Consider the following 10,816-nt stretch of genomic DNA (forward strand, 5'->3'; position numbering starts at 1 on the left):
TTTATGGAAAACGGTCTTCAATAAAGGTGGTTCATTATTTACACCTATTTTGTGGTAGAGTAGCACTCTGAACACCTGATGTATTAGTGGAAGGTATTACTTTACTGTATTAAAAAATACTTTTTCTCTCTTCATAGAGTTTCACAGTATCTGATGATGATTTGACGTCAGATGATGTCCACAGATTAATTATTTAAACCACACTGTCCAGAGATTTACGTCAAATAACTGCTGGATTATGTTATAGTTTGAATCCAAATGTCTGGCAGGAGACCACGGTTTTTGTTTTTTTCATCGGCTTTCCCTCTCTTACAATCAAACATATTCAGGTACTTAGAGTTCACTGAGGATTATGTCTGGTCAACCAGTGAAGTTTTCATATGGGCTTTTTGAGAGGATTACTCAGCAACATGACCAGGAGTGCAGGAGACAGAGAAAATCAAAGAGACTGTTCCAGAAAGAAAGAAGTTGTTCTATGAATCAGCATTCCCCTGAGCAATGAGGGAGAAAACCAAAAAAAAGCAAAACACAGGATAATACTGGTAACCAATCAACAACAAGCTACAGATCATGTGATTTTTGTACAGCTGCTCCCTGCACCATCAGCCTTGCAGTGAATTCTGATCTTAGGTTTGGAGAATCAGCTGACTCTGGAAGTAAATAGCATGCAGTTAACTTACTTGTTAATGTAATGTTGTGCTGTATTACCTAACTGTTGAACAGCTGCTAGAATTGGAGGAAGTTGAACAAAATGAAGACAAGGATTAGGAACATCTGTAACTGAAAAGAAAATACATGTTAGGCTACAAATACCACATACTGTGGGAATAAAGCTAATATTTAACTCAAGAAGACACATCATTAAACAATAACTGAGCTTGAGTAACATTTTTTTAAAGAAATGTGGATGGTAACTGAGACAAAACAAAATGCTAAACACAAACTGAATAGTAAGTGTTTTGAATGGGATTTTGACTGAACAAACAAACATGAATTGAGATTTGAAAATGTTTAAATAGCGACAAATAGTGTGTTCTCACCCACTTTGTCAAACACACAGTCCTAATAGTGCTAAGTTTTTTCGTGTGAATTTGGCTTGTTAAACATACACACAGACCCAAAAATGTTATTTGAATAAACTTAAAAATTTAGTTACAAGGTAGAAAGTAATATTTTTTCTCTGTCTTAAAAACAGGACCAACAGCCATGCTAATGGCTCTGTGAGGCTGTACATAAGCACAGTGGTGCTCTGAGCTGAAAGCTAACATCAGCAGTCTAACACGCTAGCAACTACAATGGTAGCACATTGATGTTTAGCTGCTGTAATGTTTACCTTCTTAGTTTAGCATCCAAATTATCACTAAATACAGTGTACAGCTGAGGCGGTTGGACATGACTTTTTATCGCAGCTTTTTGTTCATGGCTAAAAATAACTATTTCACTCTGTTATCTAAGTATCTCAACTTTCTAGCACTTGAAGATGTCAAAACAACTCAGATAGATGACATGAACATGCAACGCTTATGCTACAGTTAACTCAAAGTAGCAAAGACATACAAAATAAAAGATGTTGCAGCCATCCCCAGTTTCCCTAACCGGCCTTATTCTGAATCCTTCTTGTGTACAGAATCCCTCTACTGCTCAGTGAGTGGTGGAATAAAGAGTCTGCCCTCCAACCAGGAGCACATTATTTTGCCTGATCAATGCCACTTCCTCTGCATCACCATCTTTGGTAGAATCAGACTGTGAGCCCAACACCTTGTGATTGACCTCGGGCCCACCCGGGCGCAAAAAAATGAGGTGAAATGTCAGTCTGCTGCCTCAGATCGGCCACAGTTTACTCCATTAGTGACTGTCAGATGTGAAGCCGGTTACATAACCACGACCCCTGCACAAACACACACACACTCTTGTTGAGCAGCCACAGGACAATCAATGGTAATGCTGAACACAGCTGCTTTTCCAATCAATTCATTGAACTTGAGAAATCACACCACTTGTACACAGTGTGATTTACATGAACCAAATGAACATGTAACAATATTGTATACACATTAAATCTAAAGACAGCAATCAAATACACACCTAACACATTACATATTCGAAAAAAAAACATATTTGTTTGAAGAAACAGTAATTTTACAGGATTAGTGTTTCAATGTAATCTGGATTAAAGTGGAGCTGTGCGTCACTGCTCTTTAGAAATCGCTGTTTTAATTCATTAAACCGCTCACTTTGACCAGTATAGGGTGGACAATATTGTGACCACTTCACACTATTCACACCCTGACTTACACTCTCACACACACACAAGTAAACACAGAACATCAAACAGTGAATGTCACCGGGACGATCACCATTTCTACTGTTACAATCCTGATGTTAACATCTCATAGCATGAAAAATGCTCTTCTGCTGGTGCTTTTGAGTCCACACGTGTAAAGTGCTACTCACTATTTCCTTTCAAGTAGATATTTTTCACCCTAAAATACATATAAAACTTAACCAATCATCTCCTGAGGACATGAAACTAAAGGTGACATATATGTGTTTATGCAGAGACGGTATGCTCACGTGCAATCCTCCACTTCTGTCAATGTTGAAGCTCCCTAGTCAGCACTGGTGGCAGCTGTAGTGTGCTTTGATTAAATGAATGGATTTCACACATGGGGAGGATGTTGCTTTTAATCCATTCAGCTACACAGATTATCCAATCAATCAACTTTCCTTATTCCTCTTTAAATGCAGTACACATGCAGAACCAACTACACAATTCAGTAATTCAGTGTTGCTTTCCATTTCCAGTTGAGTTTTTGAGTTTCCATACAGGATACTCATATAAACATATCTATTCTTTGACTGTTTAAAGGCCCAGCTCTTGACTGCTGCACAATGTCCTCAGCTGCCATATGTGAGAGTCAAATGTCACATACACTCGACTACATGCACATTGACACTGTTGCACAATAACATTGTTCTGCGATGCAATGTCAGAAATAAGCTTATAAGATACCATATCACTGTTGTCAAGTAATAAGAGTCTACAGCCGGGCCAGCAGCTGTGTGAGGCTGCACAGCAGTGTTTTGAGCAAACATGCTCACCATGACAACGCTAACATGTTGTTACCAGGCAATGTTTACCATGTCTTAGTTTAGCATGCTAACATTTGCTAATTAGCACTAAACATAAAGCACAGTTGTGTCTGACAGAAAGGTCCTTTGTTTTGCAGGTATTTGGTCATTAACCCAAGACACATTTAAAATTAGACCTGATGATAGCGCTGGATAAAAAGTCAAAGGATCACCAAAGTTATTACAATTCATCCTCTGGGGAACATGAATGTGAGTACTAAATGTTATTGCAATCCATCCCATAGTTGTCAAGACATTTCACTTAAAGCCAAAAGTCATGGTGGCGCGAGGGCCATGCAGTTAGCAAACGTAGCCCATTTCCTTCTTTCCTGATTACTTTCCTTCTTTCTTTCATTTTCTCCTTCCATCTTTCTTTTCCTCCTCCCTTCTTCCTTTCTCTCTTGTCCACCTCCTTTTTTCCTTCCTGTCCCTTTTCAACTAAATTGAAAGGATGAAATGTTTCCAAAACTGCAGATTTCACTCAACAGAAAACCTAAACTCTGCTCTTCTTCACAATGAGAACTTTGACTTTGCTCTGCTAACTCTTGTTTTCATTTCCATCTTTCCTGATTACATTCCTTCTTTCTTCCTTCCTTGCACTGTGTCCTTCCTTCTTTTCTACCTTTCTCTCTTCAGCTGATCTGGAAGCATGAAAATCCCCAAAACATATAGGACATACAAGGTTTTTCCCCTTGTAAAAACCTACTCCTGTTCACAATCAGTGATTTTACTTTGCACTACTGACATTTGTTTGCTTTTATTGATGACTCTTATCTGGAGTTAAGTATTGTGCCTCTGGGGTTACAGTGCATTTATTTAAGTTAAGGATTTCAGTGCGTCTCCCACCGCAGCTGGAATGCAAACCATGTGAAATTTGATAGTGTGATAATCGAGGAATTTGCCTTTAAACGCCTTTACAGAGTGCCAAAACATATCTCAGTCCTGCTCTCTGTCTCTCTACTGCAGCAGGCAACTTGTGGTTTTTATTGAGTGCTCGGTCAATCTATACTTTCCAACCATTTACATATTTCTGTCTGTTAAAAAATAACTTCATATTGTAATCATCCAGGTCCACCGGGGTTATTTTTCATCTTTGTGCATTTGGCTGCAGTGGCTCGGGATTTTGTATGGCTGTTAGAAATTAATACTTTGGCAACTGCACAAGATTACATGGTGATCTTGAATCTCCTGAGCTACTTTCAAATCAGATCAGAGCAGAATCACTGGGAAAAACAGCAAAAAAATGTTGATCCCCTAACACAGCCAATCCAGTTATGAGGATAGTGCTCGCTCCGCCCCCGGCAACAGTCAAGAGGACACTGAACTAAAAACAGATTGTTTTCCCTGAAAAAAGAGGTGACTGGCAAAACTACTAAAAACTGTTTCTGCTTATCTATAACTGTTCCTGTGTCGCAGTGTGTGTGTGTGAGTGTGTGTGTGTGTGTGTGTGTGTGTGTGTGTGAGAGAGAGTGAGTGATCAAGCACAGTTCCGGCCTTCATGACTCTGCTTAAGCTTTCCAGTTACAGTATGTTCACTGAGGGAAATAAATGTGATTATCAAAGCTGTTCTCTCACTAATGTGACGTAACATTTAGTCTAAAAATAAAACAGAAATTTTTTGAGCCCCTTTTTGGTTAGATTCCTAATATCTATTGCCTGGATTTAACTGGTCTACGTCAGGCACAGCTCCGGGGGGGAAACGACAATCTGGATTTGTCTGATTTGTTTCAAAAACACTTGAAATGAACGTCGTTCTTTAGTGGTTTAAAGCTAAATTCATTGCATTCAACTCAGGACCACTTCAGTAATATTCTTCCTTACCTCAATGCAGTCTGACATGTACATATATTATACACTATTGCACTTGCAGGAACTCTCATAGGAGGGCTTGATTCACCACCAACAGTATCAAGAAAAACACAGTGGCTAACTTGTGTTTTCCTTGTTCCAAATAAGACAGCAAGTGTGTGTTCTGTCTACATATTAACCATAACCCTAGTGGAAAGGCAGATATAAGACAAACTAAAACAGCTCTCAAAGTTTGTATTTCAGAGCAAATTAGATCAGGAAATCTGCACTATGCAACGGCCAGGCACTACATACAGATCAAACATGGCCCTCCATCCTCCCCACGTTTCAATGGCCTGAAAAGGTACGTCTCATCAGAAGAGGTGATATCCCAAAATATCTCGCCCAAAGAGAGACATTTGATCCCAACAGGTCTTAATGACAGCTTTACTTAGAAGACATTCGTATACTTGTGCTTGAATCTTGAATTATACTGTGGTCTTATTGAACGCAGTGGCAGGTTCAGACCACCTGTAACACACACTGAACGGTATTCTCTCTCTTCCCAACTTTTGTTCCCAATGTTTTGCTTTTTTCTTGTGAAATGTTTTAACTCTTTACAGCTCACAAATCCTTAAAATGAAACAAATTGAGAAAATAAAAACACTTTTTAGTTGAGCGGCTCACTATTCTTGTCATGAGCTAAAAAGGCTGGGAACCGCTGGTCCTATATATAATAGACTTGCTGTTAAGAACTATTCATGCTGTGAGGAAGGCCTCTGGCCGAGACACATCAGGAATTATGTCAATAAACCATGAAGCTACACAAACATTGGCAGCTTTGATGTGGTGCCGCCCTTTTCTACTTTGATAACTTATGTTTTTCCCGGTTTAAATGTCTGGTATGTTTAACTTGCAGGTAGAATGAGTCTATGTTATGCTTCTACTCAGCCTCTGACTGGATCATCAAGTGTGCGAAACGAAGCCTTTCCACAAGATACAGACAGTGTAATGCGGACATTGTTATACTGTGACAAGTATAAAAAGTTGGAAATCAGAACTCCTTCAACTGTTATTCAGTGAAAATGTGAAGGGATATGAGGACATCTACTGGCTGAACAAGGACACATGACGCCGAAGGAGAAAACAAACAGGGAAAATCCCTCTTTGACCGTTAATTAAAGCAACAAACCTAAGACACCACATAACACACAAATCTCTGGTTAATGAATTAATGAAAAGATTATTTAATTCACAAGTAGACTAACTATCTCCACCTTGATTACAGTCATAAAATCAATCACCATCAAATCGTGTTTTTTGGTAACGAAACAGCAGATTTTATTTGACATTCAGACACAGAATAAAATATTTAGAGAGAATCTGGTATCTGCTTCGGTCCACTTCTCAGGTTTCAAGGGTTCCTTGATCATTTCATTCTTTCTCCACTAGATGTCAATACTGCTCTGTCTCATGTTTCAGATCTAATCATCAATCTTTAGACTACTGCAAAAGCTGACAGGCTATTTAGTGTCATATTCCAAGTTGTATTTATTCTGAAAACAAACAGGAGCAGCTAAAACTAAAAAGACAAAAACAGAAAACCCTTCTCATGGAGTGAGATTGTTTCAACAATCCAAAGTTTCTTTTTCAAAAATGTAATTCTGACAGGTGTCAATATCCTGAAACAAAGCCTATAAGACAGATGACTCCTATGACAAGTGATTTAAGAAGATGATTGCATTGCAGACGTTGATTTGCATTTGAAATCAAATTATTTCCATTAGCAGATTGCTTTCATTCAGTACAGTGAATGTTGGCGACAGCTGCAGACGCTTCTCTGCACCAATAGATGGCGTTGTCAGCTTTATTTAAACCCCCGGTTCACTCGCCTCATGTCGGCTGAAAGCGGAACAAATGAGATCTCTTGAGGTTTTCCTAAAATATGATACTAATAGTATATCTCTATATTAAACTGCAACGACATGAATCCAGCGTGATTCTGCGAGATTCTTTTAAAGGCTAAATGTATTCAAAACGTCCATTAGAGTCAATGTTATGCAAAATAACACATTTTGAAAGAAAAGTCACAGGAGGTTGGCCAATAATATATAAAACGTAGATTATAACTTGAGTAAATTCCTGTTTTTCTCAGGTCTTTGTGTCGTGAAGCTCTGTCTCTGAGATGGAAGCAGAGAGGTGGTGGTCAGAGCGCGGCTCCCTCTGTCCGGAAAACAGCACCAACATCTTGTTTTCAGAAACTACAAGCTGTGAGGTGGTTCTATTAGACTGAAAATGTCGGAAGAATTAAAAGCTTAAAATTCAGTGTGTATTTTACTCAAGTTTAATAACTAACAGGTTTCCTTGTGTTATTGAATCCACGTTAAGTCAAAAGTATTTCGCGATTTCTAGACATATCCAACTTAAATAATCAGATAAGTGTAATTTAAAACTGAGGAGGTTAAATATAACATAGTCTGAAGCGAGCCTCCTCGGCTCTGTCTTGAAGCAACTGACTGGAAAGCAGTGCGCACTCGGGATTTTGTATTTAATTAGCATAAAAGATCTTCAGGAGAGCAGCAGGACCGTGCGTCACAGCCATCGGCGAAGATGGGAGGGAGGAGGGGGGGGGACACCTATGGGAGTCAACAAACTGCAGTGTGTATTCTTTCCACGGCCGACAAAAACCAGTCCGGTTGATGTGAAATGATGACTTAGCTCGCAGCGTTACAGGTGACTGGAGACAGCTGGCCGCGTTTGGGAGCCGGAAGGGCGCAGCAGACGGACCTAAAACAGAGAGCGCGCTGCTGGAGCCGGCACTGTGAGCTGTAGGTGAACCCCCAACCTGTGAGTGCAGTCCGGGACCAGCGCGTCACCTGAATGACGGGATATGAGACAATGAAGCAACTAGGGACGACGGGGATAAAACCAGTCCAAGTCACGGGAGCGGAAAAGCGCGTGCGATGACGGACGGCGCAAGGGACAGAGAAGAGGTAAAGCAGAGGAAAGTTGTCTAGCTCATTAGCAGGGCTCCCGCTGTTGGATAAGAAAACTAAATAAAAAAGACAGAACAGATGTGCCAAGCGTGCGTTATTCTATAAACAAATCAACTGGGGGAAGCCGATTTTTTTTTCTCCGTAAGAAAAGACCAGACCCAGAAAGGGAGAAAATCATGGAGCCGGAGGGGACCACAGAGGGACAAGCCACTAATTTGGCACAATCTGCCGCCTCCAAACTGTCCCAGATGGGCGAAAGAACTAAACAACTGGGCAATGTAATCCAAAACCCAGATCGGCAGAAACGGATTATTCTAGTAATAGTCTGTACAGCACTTTTGTTAGACAACATGCTTTACATGGTGATTGTGCCAATTATACCCGATTACCTTGAAGGGCTACAGAACGCAGCGGATCGTGCCCAAGCTGCTGTACCGCACATCAACTCCACTAACGGCACCATGCACAAAACACCCAAGGGGAACTTCGACCTACAGATTGGTGTTCTTTTTGCCTCCAAGGCCATCCTGCAGCTCCTAGTGAACCCGTTGAGTGGCACGTTCATAGACAGGGTCGGGTACGACATTCCACTCTTCATCGGGCTCAATGTCATGTTTCTCTCCACCCTTACTTTTGCCTTCGCTGAAAACTACGCGACTCTGTTCCTGGCGCGCAGCATGCAGGGCCTCGGCTCGGCTTTCGCGGACACTTCAGGGATCGCTCTGATCGCAGACAGGTACTCAGAGGAGACAGAGAGGAGCAAAGCGCTGGGTATTGCCTTGGCTTTCATTTCTTTTGGGAGTCTCGTGGCGCCCCCCTTTGGAGGGGTCCTCTATGAGTTCGCAGGGAAGCGGGTGCCCTTCCTGATTCTGGCCTGTATCTGTCTCATTGATGGTATATTGTGCCTGACTGTGCTAAAACCCTTCTCCAACCGAGAGAGAGAAAACATGCCAGTGGGCACCCCCATGTATAAACTGATGATTGATCCTTACATAGCCGTAGTGGCTGGTGCTCTGACTATTTGTAACATCCCTCTCGCATTCCTTGAGCCCACTATCGCCACCTGGATGGAGGAGAACATGCATGCCAGTCAGTGGGAGATTGGTATGACATGGTTCCCCGCCTTCTTCCCTCACGTCTTAGGTGTCTATCTCACTGTCAAATTAGCAGCCAAGTACCCACATCTCCAGTGGTTTTACGGGGCTATAGGTATGGTGTTCATAGGCGCAAGCTCCTGCACAGTGCCAGCCTGCAAAACCTTTGGACAGCTTATGATCCCGCTGTGCGGAATCTGTTTTGGCATCGCCTTCGTGGACACGGCGCTCCTGCCAACATTGGGTTTCCTGGTGGATGTGCGGCATGTGTCAGTGTATGGCAGCGTGTACGCCATCGCAGACATCTCTTACTGCGTGGCCTATGCCCTGGGGCCCGTGGTGGCTGGACAGATAGTGCACGACCTGGGCTTTGTTCAGCTCAACTTGGGCATGGGCCTCGCCAATGTACTTTACGCACCGGCGCTCCTTCTGCTGAAGAACGTGACAAAGATGAAGCCTTCTTTCTCCGAGCGAAACATGCTCCTGGAGGACGGCCCAACGGGGCTGTATGATACGATTAAGATGGAGCAACGAGAAAAGAAGAGAAAGGGTTTGTGTACAACGATCGACGAGAATGGCATTGAAACCTTCGCGCAACGGTCGTATTCAGAGGAGGAATCCTCAGGAGGAGAGTATGCGTAAAAGACATTTAACTGAGTGTACAACTATCAAAGTGCCCATGTAGAGTTGTGTGCATCCCTTCCGATCCAATCAATTGCATAACACGATTAGGATCGTGTGACAACATAAATCATTCACTGCTGCTGGTGACAGTTCCTCCGGGTGCTGTCAAATCAAGTAGCTTCAAGCTTTTGCAGTAGAAAGACGCTCGCTGGCGTTTGTTCATCTTAAAGTGAGAGTATTGTGAACGATTTGTTGACATAAATGTCTATCCATTAACAGTATTTATCACTGTATCAGAAACTGACTCATATCGTATTCAGGGATTATGTGTAAATGTATTTTAAGAAAAGAACAGTTGTAATTTATCTGCGTCAATTCAATGTAATTTGTATTCATTTTGCCAGAGTTGTGCTGCTAAACTCAATATGCAATACTGTGTGTCACACGGCAGTTTGAGAAAGATACAACAGATGGACATGAACGGAAATCTGCTTCTTGTTGTCTGTTTGTTTCGTTTATTTTGGATGATGTACTTCTGGAATGCATAGCCTCGTTGTATAATCTGCGACTGTACATACATGTATATTCATGTACATAATTAAATCAATATTATGTGAAAGATCCTGTTTATGGAAATTATTTATTTAGGCAATTCATGAAATTATTTATTGTGGCATATGACAATTTTAATTTACTCTGCAGGTGAAGGAATCCACATTGCTCGTTACTTTTTTAATTATGGTTTTATCTATAAAGCGCAAATTTTTCAATTCAACACGTTCCTGGATTTTTGCCTTTGAACACGCATTAATTAAACAATCGAATATTAAAGTTATTAAGGCCTACAATGATGTAGTTTATGTTCTTTATTAGTAATACAAAACAGCCTAAAATGAATATTTAAGTCCATTATATAGAAGGTAATTTCTCCGAATTAAAAATATAGTTTTGGAACAAAATATAATAATCATTTCATGTAGGATCCTGTGGTTGATATTGTGTGTAAAATCAACAAAGCACTGTCAAAGCATCTGGCTTGTCCAAACTGCAAATCTTTGCATATGATATTAAATACACTACTCAAATTAAACCAGTCAGATGCAGTGAGGTGGAAGCAAAGTATGCGTCCAAACTGCTCGACGAAAAGTGTTGAAAATTCAGAAAGCTAAAGGAAGAAGTCCG

The 10,816-nt window shown here is 41.0% G+C and overlaps 1 protein-coding gene across 1 annotated transcript; it reads left to right on the top strand.

Annotated features, from left to right (window-relative positions):
• The first annotated feature begins 8,092 nt into the window (after positions 1-8,092).
• On the top strand, positions 8,093-9,652 carry slc18a3a (solute carrier family 18 member 3a). The gene has a single exon (XM_070916584.1). It carries the CDS (start codon positions 8,093-8,095, stop codon positions 9,650-9,652), a length of 1,560 nt encoding a protein of 519 aa, XP_070772685.1.
• The last annotated feature ends 1,164 nt before the right edge of the window (positions 9,653-10,816 follow it).

This window comes from Enoplosus armatus, chromosome 12 (assembly GCF_043641665.1).
Source record: "Enoplosus armatus isolate fEnoArm2 chromosome 12, fEnoArm2.hap1, whole genome shotgun sequence".
NCBI classification, from domain to species: Eukaryota; Metazoa; Chordata; class Actinopteri; order Centrarchiformes; family Enoplosidae; genus Enoplosus; species Enoplosus armatus.